The following is an 18506-nucleotide window of genomic DNA, read 5'->3' on the forward strand; positions in this document are numbered from 1 at the left end:
TACTCTGATTTCCTCTAATACACTCCTGGCTTTCATCATTATTGAAACCTCTCTATTGGGATTCCCTAAATGTCCTGTTTCAACAGTATCCTTCAAGGATGCTCCACAATGAGCCACCCGCTCCTGGGTGACTGTCAGCTTTTCCTCTCCATTTGTTTAAAAGCTGCTTTATCTTCTGTATAATCTTAGCATCTGGTTCCATCCCTGTTAAGGTGGAGTCGATCTTTCCAGAATAGGCTCCCCCTTTGCCAGCGCACTATAGAAATGATTAGCTGTAGTAGTAATGTTACCCAATTCCTAACAACTCTAAATCCCTCATCCCTGCACCATTGTCTCAACCATGCATTGAGACAATGGTCAGACCACATGTGGAATACTGTGTCCAGCACTGGTCTCCCTACTTAAAGAGGGATATAGCAATACTGGAGAGGGTGCAGAGGAGAGCGACGAAGCTAGTTACAAATATAGAGAAATTGAGCTACAATGAACGCCTCGGAAAACTGGGATTGTTCATCCTCGAGAAGAGAAGAATGCACGGGGATCTGATAGAGACTTTTAAAAAGGAATCGACAAAATAGAGCAAGAAACAACGTTATTCACATTGTCAAATGTGACTCGGACAAGAAGTCATGGACTGAAACTGAAGGGAGACAGGATCAGGACAAATGTCAGAAAATACTGTTTCACACAGCGAGTGATGGACGCCTGGAACGCACTCCCGGAAGAGGTTTTGGTGGAAACTACCATTCTAGGATTTAAGGGCAAGTTGGACACACATCTTCTTGCAAGACACATTGAGGGATACGAGTGACCAAGGTCCTCGACGGGGAACACCTAGCTGAGCCTCTGCGGGTAGGACCACTGGACTAGATGGACCCAAGGTCTGATCCGGTGCAGGCATTTCTTATGTTCTTATGAGACTTTGCCTGCCTCTAGAGCATTTCTGAAAATGATACCCTGGAAGATATAGATTTCAGTTTTCTACCTAACAGCCTAAATTTGGCTTCCAGAACATCCTTCCCTCCCATTTTACCCTATGTTATTGGTACCTACATGTACAAAGACAGCTGGTTCCAACCCATCACTATCTATAATTCTATCTAAGTGATGTGTGAGGTCCACCACCTTCACACTAGATAGGCAAGTGACCAGGTGACACTCCGTTCCTCCAACCACCCAGCTATCTACATGCCTAACAATCAAATCACCAGCTACAACAGTTGTCCTAACTCCACTCTGTCTCCTATGTTTTCATAAGTTTTCAGTCCACAATAAGACATTGTCTCATTTTCAAAGCACTTACAGATACAAAGTACTTTGAAAATGAGCCTATTTGTCTCCTATCTCACATCTCTCAAGGGACTTTAGTAAATACCTTCTGAAAATTAATATATACAGACCCTTATCCATGTTTTTAACACCTTCAAAAATGTTAAAACACTGGTCAATTATGAGGGGTGTTCAATAATTTATCTACCTGAGTATGAAAGAAAATAGCAATTGTGTTGAAACAAGTCTGTGAATGTTGTGATATGTCTCAAGGTTACTTATGCACAGTTGTGGCTCAGTTTGAGTTTAACTTTCCAAGAGACAGGATGTCAGGAGAGTGCAAATCAAGTAAGAAACTGCTAGAATTGGAGCACTGTTCAATGATAACATTGATCACAGAAGGGGAAAAGCCAAAGGAGATCCATGAACGTATGACTGTATTATGGTGAGTCTGCCCCATCATCCAACAAAGTAAATTTTGAGTAAAGATTCCATTGAAGATGAACCTCACACTGGATGGCCTGTGGAAGCAACTTCCACAGAAAAGTGCAAGAAAGTCAAGGATTTAATTTTGTCAGACAGATGAATTAAGGTTTCCTGAATAGCAGAAGAAATAGGCATTTTAGCAGGTACAGTTTGAAAAATAATTCATGAAAAGTTGGGCATGTCCAAGGTTAGTGCAAGATGGGGTCCAAGAATGCTGATGTCATGTCAGAAGGCCAGGAGGCTCCAGTCCTGTCAGGAGAAATTGGAGATGCTCTGTGAAGACCAAGTGAATGTTTTTCATCATTTGGTGATTGGAGATGAGACTTGGGTCTATCATAGAATTCCTGAGTCCAAAATGGAGTTAATGCAAAGGAAGCACAAGTCATCCCCCACCCCCAAAATGTTCAAGACAGAAAAATCTGCAGGCAAAGTCATGGCAACTGTCTTCTGGGATGATGAAGGACTTTTGCTTCTGCAGTCATGCCACGCAAGACAACCATAACCAGGGAGAGTTATGCCAATGTAATGATCGATTTGTGGGAGTCAATCAATGAGAAAATACGAGAAAAACCCACAGCAGGTGTGCTGCTTCTTGATACACATGTCACGACAATCACAGGCTCATCTGAGAATTTGGGTTTCAGCATACAGTCCTGACCTGACTCCCTTGGATTATTTCCTGCTCCGAGTTTTGAAGAAATTGCTGTGGACAGCAGTTCAAATGATGAAGATGTCAAACAAGCTGTAATGTCCTGGTTTGAAGGTTAAACAGAAGAATTATTTTCAAAGGGGTTAAAGTCATTGTAGGAAAACTGGATGAAGTGTATGGAACTATCAGGGGACTAAATTGAAAAATAAAACAAAAATGTTTTTGAAAAGTCTTTCATTTCCTACTGAGGTAGATAAATTAATGAACGCCTCTCGTAAGACTCTTATGCTCAATCCATGATTGATTTCATCCATTTCTTTAATCCAAAACCAAACGAAACAAAACAAATATAACCTTTCCACCCCCCCCCCCCCCATCTTTGTACTGATATATGCAAATATAATATTGGCTTACATGAAGAGCGCACGATATGCCCTCACAGCATTTTTTTTTTTTTATCCACTAATAAAAATGTTTCAATTACTTTAAATTCTGAAAAACAGAGGAAGACCTAACACAAGAAGTCCAAATCATACGCAAAATTCGTCGCAGGCCAAACACCACTAGCAACGGGCTCCAATTGCAAGCCTTTGCTACAAACTTCACCGTCTCGGACCTATCAGGAATCAGACTCGTTGCTACGACAACATTGTTGTTGAAACAGTAGAGCCTGTGTAGGGAGAGAGAACTGCTGCTGGAGGTTTGTAACTTCCTCGGATGAATGAAAGTATGCTTGCAAACACTGACCGAAGAGGTAACAGATGCGGCATGTCCTGATATCGCAAGCAGTAGACGCAGCTAAGCATTTTCTGAGTAGGTATTCTTGAGTTCAGGAACGTAAAGAAACTGATGATTTTATTGTGAAAGTTCACAGGACGCGCGCCTTTCGGACCTGCTAAGCAGGCGCACAGGAAGACGGAAACAAGCTGTTTATAATAAGCAAAAAGGTAGGATGTGATGTATGGGCTCAAGCTCAGAATTATGTTGGTTAATACTAATAGCAAGAACTTCACCCTATGTGCTCAGTACTATCAGTTTAAATTTACAAGTTTGATTTTTGAATGTGACATTTTGATTTCAGTGTTTGTATCTTACCTATTCTGGTCTTTAGTTTGCATAATAGCTGAACAATCCACAGTGCCAAGGGGCTAACAAAATGTGTTTATATAGAAAAGTGAACAGATCTTATATGTAAATAATCACAGAGAATGCAATATATCCCCTTTTTCAAGTGGCTTTTGTGGGCTAGTGATAATACACTGGCTGGATCCATCCACAGGCTGGAGCTCTCCCCCCCCCCCAAATATTACAGGAAGTTTGGATTTCTAAATCCCTTTTGCCTCCAGATGGTGATCATGTCACTACCTCAGTCCTTCCACCAGTCAGGTCTCTTCACCTTTACCTATCTCATCTTATGATATAGAAAAGCTCCTTCAGACAGGAACATCTGCAGTTGCTCCTGCCATCTTCATTCTTCTCAGATGTAGGGCCTCAGCACCTGAGGCCCTTTATTCTTAGGCTTCAAGACCCTCAGGCCAGGGATCCATGGCCTCAAGGGCCCTAGATGGAATCCTGTGTCTCAGAGTTCTGGACCTGAGGGCCTTGAACCTGACAGTGTGAGATATGGAGCTTTAGGTTTAGGTCTAGACTAGAGAATGACACGGTGAAAAAATTGGTCCCCGTCACCGCCCCGTCCCCGTCTCACCATCCCCGTCACCGCCCCGTCCCCGTCTCACCATCCCCGTCACCGCCCCGTTCCCATCTCACCATCCTCTTCACCGCCCCATCACCGCCACTGCCACCCCATTCACCGCCCCGTCACCGCCACTGCAATCCCATTCACTTTTCTTTATTTACGTATAAAGGAAACATTCTTTAAAACTTTAAAACTTTAAAACTTAGTTAAATATTAGTTAATAACTATACAAAAACAAAACACGCAGAGAAAAAATTAATTAATATAAATTCTCAAAACTTAAACATTTTGATCACTAAATTTAAAATAGTTATTTTTCATACAGTTTTTCAATCACTAATCTTCCACCACCCCTGGGGCTAGCAATGCAAAAACTTTACAATGCAAAAACTTTACAATGCAAAAACTTTACAACCCCTCCTGTAGACCCCCCCAACGGCCCTCCCGACAATCGCAGCAGAAGGGTACCCAACCCCTCCTGCCGGTCCTCCCAATGGCCTCCCCTAAGATCGCCGGCAGGAGGGTACCCAACCCCTCCTGCTGGACCCCCCCCCCCCAACGAACCCTCCCACCCCGGAAACCCCTTGGTCTTACTTTACAAGTTGGACCGGACAGCTCCTCGCTCGTCTGGCCAGCAGGCCTGCCTCCGTCCAAATGAGGCGGGCCCGCCCCTACCCTGCCCAACCCACAGGATCCTAGGGCCTGATTGGTCTAGGCACCTAAAGCCACTCCCGCTATAGGAGGGGCCTTAGGTGCTTGGGCCAATCAGGCCCTAGGATCCTGTGGGTTAGGCAGGAGAGGGGAGGGGCGGGCCCGCCTCATTTGGACGGAGGCAGGCCTGCTGGCCAGACGAGCGAGGAGCTGTCCGGTCCAACTTGTAAAGTAAGACCAAGGGGTTTCCGGGGTGGGAGGGTTCGTTGGGGGGGGGTCCAGCAGGAGGGGTTGGGTACCCTCCTGCCGGCGATCTTAGGGGAGGCCATTGGGAGGACCGGCAGGAGGGGTTGGGTACCCTTCTGCTGCGATTGTCGGGAGGGCCGTTGGGGGGGTCTACAGGAGGGGTTGGGTGCCCTCCTGCCGTGATCGCTGCCTAACCCACAGGATCCTAGGGCCTGATTGGCCCAAGCACCTAAGGCCCCTCCTATAGCGGGAGTGGCTTTAGGTGCCTAGACCAATCAGGCCCTAGGATCCTGTGGGTTGGGCAGGGTAGGGGCGGGCCCGCCTCATTTGGACGGAGGCAGGCCTGCTGGCCAGACGAGCGAGGAGCTGTCCGGTCCAACTTGTAAAGTAAGACTAAGGGGGTTCCGGGGTGGGAGGGTTCGTTGGGGGGGGGGGTCCAGCAGGAGGGGTTGGGTACCCTCCTGCCGGCGATCTTAGGGGAGGCCATTGGGAGGACCGGCAGGAGGGGTTGGGTACCCTTCTGCTGCGATTGTCGGGAGGGGTTGATCTGACAAATGAGGAGCACGGTGAAACACAGGTAAATAGCGGTTCCTAGAAGGGGGTACATTGGCCCGCGGGGACAAACCTGTTCACCGTTTCCGCGGTCGGTGAATGGCCTTGTCCCCGTCACCGCAGCGACTGCTAGTTTTCTTCCCCGTTTTCGGCGGTGACCCGCGGCTTAAATGCGGTGGCCGCGGGTAAACCGTCACCGTGTCATTCTCTAGTCTAGACCACAAATTTCAGCAGCCAGGACTCATACTCTGGCTGTAGGCAAGCATCACTTGACACCTGATTAATCTTCTGCTCATAGACTCTCATTAAAATTTAAAAAAAAAAAAAAAATGTTCTCTAAATTTTATTTGACCTTAAAGGTAAAATTAAAATTGGAGAGTTTAAAAGTGTTAAATAGCTTACTTTTTAGTTCTATTTCTTTCAAAGAAATTAACAGCTAATTTAAGAAAGCAATAGCTAATTTATATGTTAATATTCATGAGCATGTTCATTTTGTTAAGTTCAGTTTTGTTTATTTACCATATAATATTTAGAAAGGCAAGTTATCAAGTGAATATACGGTAAGGCTCTGCTCATGTCTATTGTATAAACTTAATAGGGCTCACCATTCAAAAAAAAGATGAAGCTCCTAAAGTTTGGCAGAAAATAGGGCACCAATTTAAACAGCTTAACTTTGAAACCTAAGGGGTTCTTTTACCTGATGCACATTAACCATGCATTAGAGTAGACGATAGCATGGATTCCTGCCAAGGTCAAATGCACACTAAAACAAGCAGTCTGGTAAAAATCAGCTAATTTTTTAATGTGAGTAGGAGTGATAGGAAGGGGAAGAAGAAGCAAAGGAGTAGCTATTGACATGTGGTCCAGTGTTGTGCACTAAACTAAACTAAGAGCTCCTTTCATCAAGGTGCGCTACGGGGATTAGCGCATCGGACATTTCATCACGTGCTAACCCCCACGGCACACCAAAAAACTAATGCCTCGTCAATGGAGGCGTTAGCGACTAGCGCAGCAGGCGGTTGAACGCACGGATTCCGCGCGTTAACCGCCTACCGCAGCTTGATAAAAGGAGCCCTAAATCTTGGACTTATATACCGAGTCATCCCTGAGAAACAAGGTTCAACTCGGTTAACAATCGTTATAGTTAACAGAAAGAATTGACCTCATGGAGACTTATCTGCTAAAAAACGCTGAAACAGAATAGTTTTCAGAATTTTACAAAAACCTTGAAGGGATAGACAGGATCTTATTTGAGAATGTAGGTCATTCCAAATTGCTGTTAATAAATAGGAGAAGGAATGAACAATTTTACCGATAGATCTGGAACCTTTTACAGTGGGAAAAGAAAGTTTAAAAACATGGATAGTTCTGAAACTTGAAGAGCTCAAATAATTTAAAGCTAAAGGGTCAATGAATCAAAGATACCATGTAAGATTTTAAAAACTACACAGGCACATTTAAACTGAATTCTCAATCGAAAAGGAAGGCAATATAAACTCCTTAACAAAGGTGATACATGGTCATACTTTGTTTTACCAAAGATCAATCTTGTGGCAGTATTTTGAATTAACTTGAGTCTTTTTTCATTTCCTTTGCTCAAACCCACGTAAATGGAGTTACTATAGTCCAGTTGGACCAAAATGATGGATTGGACCATAATTGCAAAATGATGTTGATAAAACAGGTGACGGACACTTTTCAGTGTACACAAACTGAAGAAACATTTCTTAATAATGGTTTACCTGCCAATGGAAAGAGAGGGAGGAATCTATAAAGATTCCAAACACTCTAGAAGAAAACTCAATTGACAGAACATCACCGGAACTAAGGGTAATTGAAGTAAGAAGGTTTGCAATTTCTGGACCAAACCAAAGTACTTTTGTTTTTATTGTGTTTAATTTCATTTCAACCAGGGATGACCACGACAGTAATTTGGATAAGCAAGAATTTATGTTGGCTGTAAGATGAATCAAATCAACTTCAAGCAAAATAAAAATATCATCCGCATAAGTAAATAGCGATTCGATAGGGCTTAGTTTATAAAATTTTAACTTAGTCATGTAGATATTAAAAAGGATAGGAGATGGCTGAGGATCCAAGATGGCCGTGAGTCGCTGAGTATGTATGAGACGCTTCCAGAAACTCAGCAACCAATTACCTCTAAAACTTCTTTCTGATGCCGAAGAGGAGAGGGTAAAGCGCCTCTGGAGCCTTGAGGTGCTTGGAAACTCCCCCAGACGACTATGGATGACTTTTTGAAGCGCCTACGGCAAGAGTCCTTAACACTGGGGAATCGCCCGCTGGAACCGCTAGGTATGAGTAAGGCTACTGCGAGTTTCCTTGGGCTCGAGTCAACACTGAGCCCCGCCTCCTCAACCGCAGAGTGCTAGCTCTCCATGGGAAAGTAGCCAGTCTGAGGAGGCAGACTCCATTTCTTGGGAAGCTGAATCGAGCGAAGCACTTGAGATTTGCAATGTAAACAGCGACGGGGCAAGGAGAGTAGCAAGGCTTACAGGGGGAGAAGATCCCTGAAACTGTTGGAGCTGGTTCAATACCTGCAATTATATTTTCTATTGCTAAACCCACTAATGTCACACTTGACTCTATATGGGACTTACCGTAGTAGTTACTTTAGGACAGACTTTGTCACCACAAATCAAAGACTTAGAAAATAAATTCTTAGAACAAAGGGAGGAATTAAATGGACTTAAACAGGATAATATTGTTGTAAAGCTAATGTGGAAAAAATTGAAAAAGAGATATCGGAAGTAAATCATGTACAAACAACTTTAATTAGAGACAACCTTAATTTAAGAAGAAAAGTGGAAATGATGGAAAACAATAATCTTAGATAACTGAATTTCCCAAAAGTACCTTCATTGTCTACTAAAGAAATCTTAAACACATATTTTCTTGAAATTCTTAATGTTCCTCAAGATACTTTTCCTTCTTTTTCAAAAATATACTATCTTCCAACAAAAAGATTGGAGGAACAATATCCTTTAGAACAATAAGAACAGGGTGAACAGATAGACTTAACAACGATGCTGAAAACTTCAATGAAGGAGGTAGCTAGATCAGCTACCTTATTAGTCACGGTGGTTCTGGATATTAAAGTTGTACTTCAAGAATAGACATAAAGAATTTCTTGGACACAAAGTTCAGATATTTCCTGATGTGACAAAAGAAACCCAGAAACGTAGGAAACAGTTCTTGCTCCTTAAGCCAGGGGTCACTGCAATGGGTAATTATTTTTATTATGATATCCATGCAAATGTATTGTAAAGTATAAGTCTTGTAATTATATATTCTTTGAACCTTCCCAGCTAACGGGATTTCTCTCTAGGAAACGCCTTGAAGGGAAGATAGTAACAACTTAATTAATCAGAATACTCTTGTATCATTTTCAGCTATCCATCTAATTGGTAATTTGATAGTGTCTTTTTTTCTTTATTTTGTTCTTTCACTCATGATTAGCATCTTCGATCTCTATATTTGGGACTTTAAAATGATTAGGCGAATAATTTTTTTCTAATTAATATTTCTTTTTTATTGTTATATTAATGGATGTCTTAATCATATCCTGTACAAGAAGTTTATTCTTGATTATTTGTCCAAACAAAAAATAATTAAAAAAAAGGATAGAAGATAACAGGGAACACCGCAATCTGGTGACTATGCAGAAGATGTGCCCCCAAAGTTCACTACATAGGACCGCAATGAAAGAAATCCTTTGAGCAAGGTCCATATCTGAAAGTAGTTTAACTAGAACATGATGGTTTACTACGTCAAAGGCTGCTGAAAAATCAAATTGTAATAATATGGCATAGCGATTCTGGGATAATTGGCTTTGAATCTTAGAAATAGAAAGGATGTTCTCACCACCACCTCAGTAGGAGAGGGTAAGTGAAGCTGCACTACTGGCAGTCTTTTAGAGTGACCACAGTACTGATAGCTCTGACAGCAAGGATTCCTGATACCCCCACTCCCTCAATCTATTCCCCATGATCTGATTCCCTGCTTTGATCCAATCCACCAGATCCTCTTTCCATGCCCCTGTGATCTCCAGCTTCCCTAATCCGAAGCCCCCAACAAGCTCCTCCCACAGATGAAAGCCCTGTGTACATGTGCAAATCTCAACATCCCCCCTGACCTCATATTATCCCTGGGATTTATCCAGAGGTGATCTCTAGTGGTGTAGTGAGTTGGGATGGGAGCAGTCCCCTCTTCTTGTGTCCCATCTGGTTCCAGCTTTCAAGTGGCAGTGATGACCTCCAGCAGTAGTCTTGCGGTACTACTGCTAAGGCTCAGCTTTCCATATAAGCACAAATTGTACTTATTTGGAAAGCTGACCCCCTAGTGATACTATTGCAAGACTACTGCTTGGGGTTATGGGTGCCATTTTTCAACCTTGAGCCAGATGGGCAGAAGAAGCCCACTATGCCACCTAGCCCATTATGCCACCAGGGATTTAGGGTAATGGGAAATCTAGGGATGGGAAGGGTTGAAATTTCCACATATGTTGGGGGGTTTGATTTATGGGAAGAACTTGTCAGGGGTTTTGGAGGGAGGCTATGATAAGTGGATCCAGGGGATTGTATTAGAACAGGGGATCAGAGCAGGATTAGTGGGTGAAATGGATTAAGGGAATAAGATGAAGGGATCTGAACTGGAGAGGGTTGGAAGTGGGGTGGGTGTGACAGGTATGCACCAATGCAATTATCACTATTTCTGCAGGTTTTGCTACAGGCATATCTCGGGATTTTTTTTTCAAGATGACGTCTGATTAGGATGTTATCTATATTATTACATCTATTATTTATCTGTTTAAAAAAAAATTTTAGTTTTAATATGATTTTTAATTAAGTCTTTTTCTCATTTATTTTGTTTTGGGATTATTCTTTGTCCTCTAATGGTTTTGTGTTATTGATTCTATGGCTGTTCAAACTTGGCCAGTTGGACCATTGGCGTTTGCTTAGCTGAGACGCTGCCTTTGATGGTGAGATATGGAAGATCATGGTCTGGCCTCCCTTCCCCTACCTGTGAAGGTTTGAAGTTGGGACTGTTGATCAAGGATCCTCTGCTCTGTGTGGAGTTGGACTTTCAGCTCCTTGATGTCTGATCTCTCTCTGCTCCTTCTATATGGCATCTTCTCTCCTTCTATGCCCATTCCAGAAACTGTCTGCCTCCCCCTTCCATCTCTCCCAACACCCCCATTGGTCTGGCATCCATATTCTTCCTTTCTCTCCCCTCCTTCTTTGGTCTGGCATCTCTCTCCTCTCCTTCTATTCCATCTCCCCCACCACCCATGGTCTGGCATTTCACTCTTTCCTTTCCTTCCTTCTCCATACCCCACCCCCATTGTCTGGCATTTCACTCTCTCCTCTTTCTTCCCTTTCCTTTTCTTCCCTCATCTTCCTTCTCAATTTATTTTCTGCATCTGTTTAGATAAAATTTTTCTATCCAGTCCTCAATTTCCCTTTTCACTGTGGCTGCCTACAGCTTGCCACCTCCAATATTTCACTAATTCTAACCTCTTTCCCCCTTCAGCATGTGCTCTTTTTTATTTATTCCCTCCTTCCATTATGTGCCCTCTTTCTCTACCCCTTCCATTCAGCATCTTCTCTTCTCTCTGTCCATTTCCATCCAGCATCGGCCCCCACTCTCCTCTTCTATTCAGTGATTGCCACACTTCTGCAAAGCCAGTTTAGGGCAATGGATTGATCACCTAATGTACGAACTCCTGTGAAGATAAGAGCCTAATCTTGCAATTTTTCTATGGGTAAAGCAGTGCTTTTTCCCTTCAGAAATGAAATCTGGTTATTGTCCAACCTGTGTGCTGGTATTTATCAACACATACATGTTTTGATGGCATGGAAAACAGGAAAACAAAGACATGGAATTAATCGAAGACATAGAGAACATCACACTACGCGGGGACACAGTAGTGCTGGGAGACTTCAACATGCCCGATGTAGATTGGAACACACTCACTGCAACTACAGGTAGCAGTAAAAGAATATTAACCTCCATAAAGGGTGCACGTCTCAAGCAAATGGTGCTGGAACCCACCAGGGACCAGGCGATTCTGGACCTGGTACTCACCAACGGGGATAGCGTCTTAGATGTCTCGGTGGGTGATACACTGGCCTCCAGCGACCATAATATGATATGGCTCAACCTCAGGAAAGGTTTCTCTAAGTCAACCACAGCAACAAGGGTTCTCAACTTTAGAGGCACGGACTTCAACCGTATGGGAGATTTCGTCTATCAGGAGCTATATAAACAAACAAAATCTGACAATTTAGAGGATATGTGGTCGTCTCTGAAGTCTATCCTAAATGAAGCAACAAACCGATACATAAGAACAGTAAGTAAAAGCAGGAGAACCAAAAGACCCCGATGGTTCACTAAAGAAATTTCGGACCTAGTTAAGAAGAAAAAGGAAGCATTCATCACCTACAAACATTTAGGGTACCAGGAGGCGAAAAAGGACTACCTAGACAGAGCTAAATCTGTCAAAAAAGAAGTCAGAGAGGCCAAACTCCGAATGGAAGAAGAGCTAGCACGGAATATTAAGAAAGGGGATAAAACTTTCTTTAGCTATATTAGTGACAGGAAAAGAAACAAAGTTGGGATAGAACGGCTGAAGCAATCGGACGGTAACTTTGCAGAATCAGATTCTGCCAAGGCAAACCTACTAAACGAATATTTCTGTTCAGTCTTCACCTGTGAAGCACCAGGAGCTGGTCCACAACTTCAGACGGGAGATAACCAGAAAGACCCGTTTCAGGATTTCGAGTTTACGCCAAGTAGCGTCTACAACGAACTATCAAGACTCAAAGTAAACAAGGCCATGGGACCGGACAACCTACACCCCAGGGTGCTCAGGGAATTGAGCGAAGTCCTGGCGGAACCATTATCTGTGCTTTTCAATCTTTCCTTACGCACAGGAAGAGTCCCCTTGGACTGGAAAACAGCTAACGTAGTTCCACTCCACAAAAAAGGCTGCAGGACAGAGATGGCAAACTACAGACCAGTGAGTCTCACATCTGTAGTGTGTAAACTCATGGAAACTCTGATTAAACAGAATCTTGACACAATCTTAAACGAGGATAACCTACGTGACCCCCACCAACACGGGTTCACCCAGGGTAGATCATGCCAATCTAATCTGATTAACTTTTTTGACTGGGTTACTAGACAACTAGATGCCGGAGAATCACTGGATGTGGTATATTTGGATTTCAGTAAAGCATTTGATAGCGTCCCACACAGAAGGCTATTGAACAAGTTGAAAACGATGGGGTTGGGAGACACTCTAACTACTTGGGCTGGGGATTGGCTGAGCGGTAGACTTCAAAGGGTGGTGGTGAACGGTATCCCATCCAAGTCGTCAGATGTGATCAGTGGGGTGCCGCAGGGCTCAGTCCTGGGCCCGATTTTATTCAATTTATTCATAAGAGATATGACGCAAGGACTTAAAGGAAGGGTTGCACTGTTTGCTGACGACGCCAAACTTTGCAACATAGTAGGCAAAAGTGTATTACCTGACAATATGACACATGATCTACTACTGCTGGAAAGATGGTCAACTACTTGGCAGCTAGGCTTCAATGCTAAAAAATGCAAGATAATGCACCTGGGCAAGAGTAATCCATGTAGAACTTATGTACTGAATGGGGAAACATTGGTTAAGACCATCGCAGAACGCGATCTAGGGGTGATTATTAGTGAGGATATGAAGGCTGCCAATCAAGTGGAGAAGGCTTCCTCCAGGGCAAGACAGATGATGGGTTGCATCCGCAGAGGTTTTGTCAGCAGGAGACCTGAAGTAATGATGCCATTATACAGATCCATGGTGAGGCCTCACTTAGAGTACTGTGTTCAGTTCTGGAGACCACACTACCGTAAAGACATACTAAGAATCGAGTTGGTTCAACGAATGGCGACAAGGATGGTCTTGGGGCTCAAGGATCTCACGTATGAAGAAAGACTAAAAAAGTTGCGGCTGTACTCACTTGAGGAAAGAAGAGAACGGGGAGACATGATTGAAACGTATAAGTACATCACGGGACGCATCGAGTTGGAAGATGATCTCTTCTGTCTCATGGGACCCTCAAACACCAGAGGGCATCCGATGAAAATCAGGGGAGGGAAATTTCGTAGCGACTCCAGAAAGTACTTCTTCACCGAGAGAGTGGTGGATCATTGGAATAGACTCCCATTGCAGGTGATTAAGGCCAGCAGCGTGACGGATTTTAAGAAGAAATGGGATATTCACTTGGGATCTCTAGGGGAGTGAACTCTGGGGGGCGGATAATTGGAATGGGCAGACTTGGTGGGCTAAAGCCCTTTTCTGCCATCTTTTTCTATGTTTCTATGTTTTTTAAGCTGTGGAACTGCATATAGACAGTTCTGGGAGTGGGCAGAGGGTGATGATGTATCGAACAACACATTCAGTTTGATATAACCAAAATTATCCCCCCCCCCCATTTTTACTAAGCCACGGTAGAATTTTCTACTGTAGCATAGAATTCCTATGAATGTCAGAGCATTTAGCGCTCCGGGATGTGGTAGAAACCTCTACCGCGGCCTAGTAAAAGAAAGCCTATATGCATTATTTTTGATGGAAAAATTATGTATGCAGAAAAATGGTGAAAGTTCTAGGGCAGAAACAGGAATTAAAGCAAAAGCATGTGCTGACCTTTGTTTTGATTATTGTTATAAACCCCACAGACAAAAAGTATGCTCTGGGTTTCACACATGATTTTGAAGAAGCATAGACCTGTTTGGTGGATATGAAGTCACACATTTAGAATAAATTGACAGATTTTGTGGAGTGTAAATCATGCTATAAGTGAATAAAAAAATTGATGTACAATTATGCATTTACGTGGCAGCAAAGTGACTAAGCATTATTTGGTAAACACATACATAAATCCAAAGGGCCATTCACAAGGGTGGATTATGGGAGGGCAATGAGCAATGTTGCTACTTATACAGTACAAGTAACTTACAGAACACAGTAAGTTATACGAGTCTGATGCATTTAGGCACTTGCTGTTATGTGATGTCTATGGCTAGTGTAACTGCAGACAAATAAACATATGGCATGTCAATGCTGACTTATATTAGCATTATATAATGGAGCCTGCATGCCTAAATGCTTTTATAGAATAAACTTTCATCACACAGTATCAGGGTGCCTAAAAAGAGGCTTCCGCATGTCTCCCTAATGTAGCTCTTATGATATTAAACTGGATTACTTTCTCATGCAATGAAATAAGTCATAGAAACCATTTTCAAATTGATATTCTATTTATAATTTTAGGGAATGAATATGCTGTCACTTCCAGTAAATTTAAGTGATTTACGCCCTCAGTCACGTGGAATCATCTTTTCTGAAAGACCTTATTCTGCACTTAGCAGAACATTATCAAGGAGCAATGGTCGAAATTCAGTCAAATCAGCTTCAAGTAAGTTCTCATTTTAAGCTCTAGAAAGGAAAGAGGCAGCATTTCTGAATTTAAAATTCATATTTTAGTCCATAAGAAATGTTCAGCTGTATTTAATATTATTTCTGCAGATCCTTTAGGAAGGTGGGTTCAGATAAAGATGACCTTGGGGAAACATGCTCTGACGCTGTTTTGTGTATATGACCCTAATTCAAATCAAGCAGAATTTTTTAAGACTCTTCAACAGGTACTTCTGCCACTGGCTGCCTCTAATCTAGTGGTAGCTGGGACTTCAATGCTGTTATGGATCCATTGCTGGATAAACAACCTAGTAGAAATTTGAAATCAATGGGATTGGATAATTTAGTTCAATCCTATGGATTAAAAGATATCTGGCAAATTCTCCATTTTAATGCTCGGGAGTTTTCCTTTTGCTCCCAGGTTCATAAATCATTTTCAAGAATAGATTATGTATTTGTATCAAATCAATTAGTTCAACAGGTAACCAAAGCTGGCATAGATTCTATTGTTCTATCAGATCATGCTGGAGTTTGGATTAAATTAAAATTTGAGGAACAAGATTGTAATAGACCTGTAAGGAGGTTCAATAATATATTGCTTGCAAATTCTAACTTTATTGAAGAATTTCAGTTAAAAATGAATGAATATTTTCAAATCAGTGCCTCGGAGGAAATCTCTTTAGAAACATTATGGGATGCTATCAAAGCTACCATGAGAGGGCAAATTATCTCATATTCGGCACATGTTACGAAACAACTTAAACTGGAATTCTCTAATTTGGTACAAAATATTAAAATTTTAGTCACAATTGGCCTTGAAATGGGAACAAAATACTTTACAGGCCCTCTTAAAAGATAAATACAGATATAATGAGATTTCCTCTCAAATGGCTAGGAAAGAATTGTTTTCTAAACAGGCTCTGTATTATGGAAACTCGAATAAAGCGTGAAGAGTATGAGCTAATTATCTTAAAGCTAAAAAAGGAAACTAAAAATTGTGGCTATCACAGATGAGAATGGGGAAACTCATTCTCAAATTGGAAATATCTTAAAACAATTTTTGAAATATTATAAAGCTTTATATTCTCCTGAGCTTTATTCAAATAAAGAACTTGAGGGTTTAGAGTTCTTGAAGTTAATTAAGGGACCTAAAAGTCCTGAGCATATAAAAGGAATTCTTGATGCGCCTATATCAATGAAAGAATTACAAACAGCATTGAAGTCCCTTAGATTTGGATCCGCTCCAGGTGGTGATGGGTTCACTGTAGAGTTTTACAAATCATTTCAAATTATCCTATTACTTCATCTATTAAATTTATATCAGGCTCAACTGACCAAAGGTTGTATTACAGGTACTATGGCAGAATCTTTGACTATAGTTTTGCCAAAGCCAAATAAAGATCCTACGTTGGTTTCAAATTACAGGCCTATTTCTTTGATTAATGTAGATGGAAAACTTCTGGCCAAGGCTCTCCCTTATATTATTGGTATGCACCAAATGGGTTTCGTTGCTCAGAGACATTCATCAAACAACACCAGACTGACTTTTCACATGTTAAATCTAACAAAAGCTATGGAAGATCCAGCTTTCTCTGTATCCTTGGATGCAGAGAAGGCCTTTGATTGTGTAGAATGGACCTTCATGTATTAAGCAATGGATTGGTTTGGTATTGGTTCTGGATTTATACAAATGATTCAAACCTTGTATAGTTCCCCTTATGCAAGAGAACTACCTTGGCTTTGGCGGTATATAAACAATAAATTATTATTATTATTATTATACATTAATAATAATTTTTCTGAACGTTTTAGTCTTGGAAGGGGAGTTAGACAAGTGTGTCCGTTATCTTCTTTGCTTTTTGACATTGTATTGGAACCCTTGTTATTGGCTATTCAGCAAGCAGAGGAGATACAGGGTATTGCTTATGCAGGTCGGGAATACAAGGTCTCTGCTTATGCAGATACCATATTGCTTCACTTGAGGAATCCTGAAACCACCATTCCGCATTTACTGGATCTGATTGAAAGATTTGGAAAATTCTCTGGTTACAAAATAAACTGGAGCAAATCAGAGGTTCTTCCACTAAATGTGTATTGTACAAAAGGTTTATTTGACACATTCCCTTTTCTATGGAAGGAAGAGGGTATAAAATATTTAGGTATTTGGATAAAAAGTACACTGGAAGAGACTATGAAAGTAAATGAAATATCTTTATTACTGAAGTCACAGAAATGTGTGAGCATTGGAACTCATTACATCTGTCTTGGTGGGGGAGAGTCCAAACGGTTAAGATGATGATTCTGCCTGTAGTCTGTTACTAAATGGGTATGTTGCCAGTGTTTTTTCAGGGGTCTTTTTACAAGAAATTAAATAGCATTCTGACAAAATGTATTTGGCTGGGGAAAGCAGCAAGAATTGCCTTGGTATCTCTACAAAAGCCAATTGTGGAGGGTGGGGTAAATTTTCCCAACTTTCATAGGTACCATCAAGCCTATATTATGCGTCAGGGTATGTACTGGATCCTCCCTGAGCTTATGGAAAATCTCCCAGACTGGTTATGGTTGGAATGGCAACTCATGTCTCTTCTGCGATTAGGTCACGTTCTGAGTATCAAGCTACCTAGATTATATAAGGACAATAGAATTTTTATAGACACGTAGCAAACTTTTTAAAATTTATCAATAATTTAACACCTATTCCAATCCATAAATCCACATGTCAGACCCTGTGGCTGAATTCCAAGATTTAAATTGGCGGGTTTAAGGCCATCTGGAAACACTGGATGAAGGCAGGTATATGTACTTTGGATGATGTTATATCAGATGGTAAGCTGCTTGACTTTTCATGATTGCAACACAAATTTGGTCTTAACAAATCACAAAGTTTTAGATGGTTGCAGCTGAAGCAGGCCATTCAGAAGGGGTTTCCTGAATGGAAAAATCTAACTGGTCAATATAGTTTGCCGTTCTTATGTTTTCAGGTGGACTTCCTGGGACACCAGGCTGCTCAGTGGTATAAATTAATATCTGGATTTTTGAATAAGAAACCAAAGACTGGTCTACGTGACATTTGGAGCATTGAGATTAAGCATCAAATTACTGTGTCTCAATGGCCACGAATTTGGGCTTGGAGGATGAGATGTATGGCGTCGGCATCTATGAGACAAACTTGGTTTTTCTTATTACATAGAGCAGTTTGGATCCCAGTTCGTTTACAGAAATTAGATAGCTCTAAGTCTAATAGATGCTGGCACTGTCATCTCAAAGCTGGGACATTAATCATTTATTATTCTATTGTCCATTGATACTTAATTTTTGGAAATCCATTTGGGGCCAAGTGAATAATCTACTGGAAAATCTGGTGGCATTATCATATGACACTGTGTTATTTGTTACTTCCGTGAGAGCCAAGAGTCAAATTTCTTCTAATAATAATAAACTTTTGTTCATCATGACAAGGGGTTGCCATTCAGCAAATT

General features: G+C 41.6%; 1 protein-coding gene across 4 annotated transcripts in view; it reads left to right on the forward strand.

The window, feature by feature from the left end:
- Window positions 1–3073: 3073 nt before the first annotated feature.
- EFCAB6 (EF-hand calcium binding domain 6) overlaps window positions 3074–18506 on the forward strand; it is a 474908-nt gene continuing 459475 nt past the window's right edge. For 3 of the 4 annotated variants that reach the window (XR_004540188.1, XM_033953069.1, XM_033953071.1), the window contains exons 1-2: window positions 3074–3217; window positions 14884–15028. Coding sequence is in view for 3 of the 4 variants with exons in the window: in XM_033953069.1 (XP_033808960.1) it covers window positions 14887–15028 (142 nt within the window). In the remaining variant the exon portion in view is untranslated. The other variant, XM_033953070.1, reaches the window with a different exon arrangement.

Source organism: Geotrypetes seraphini, chromosome 7 (genome assembly GCF_902459505.1).
Source record: "Geotrypetes seraphini chromosome 7, aGeoSer1.1, whole genome shotgun sequence".
Lineage (NCBI taxonomy): Eukaryota > Metazoa > Chordata > Amphibia > Gymnophiona > Dermophiidae > Geotrypetes > Geotrypetes seraphini.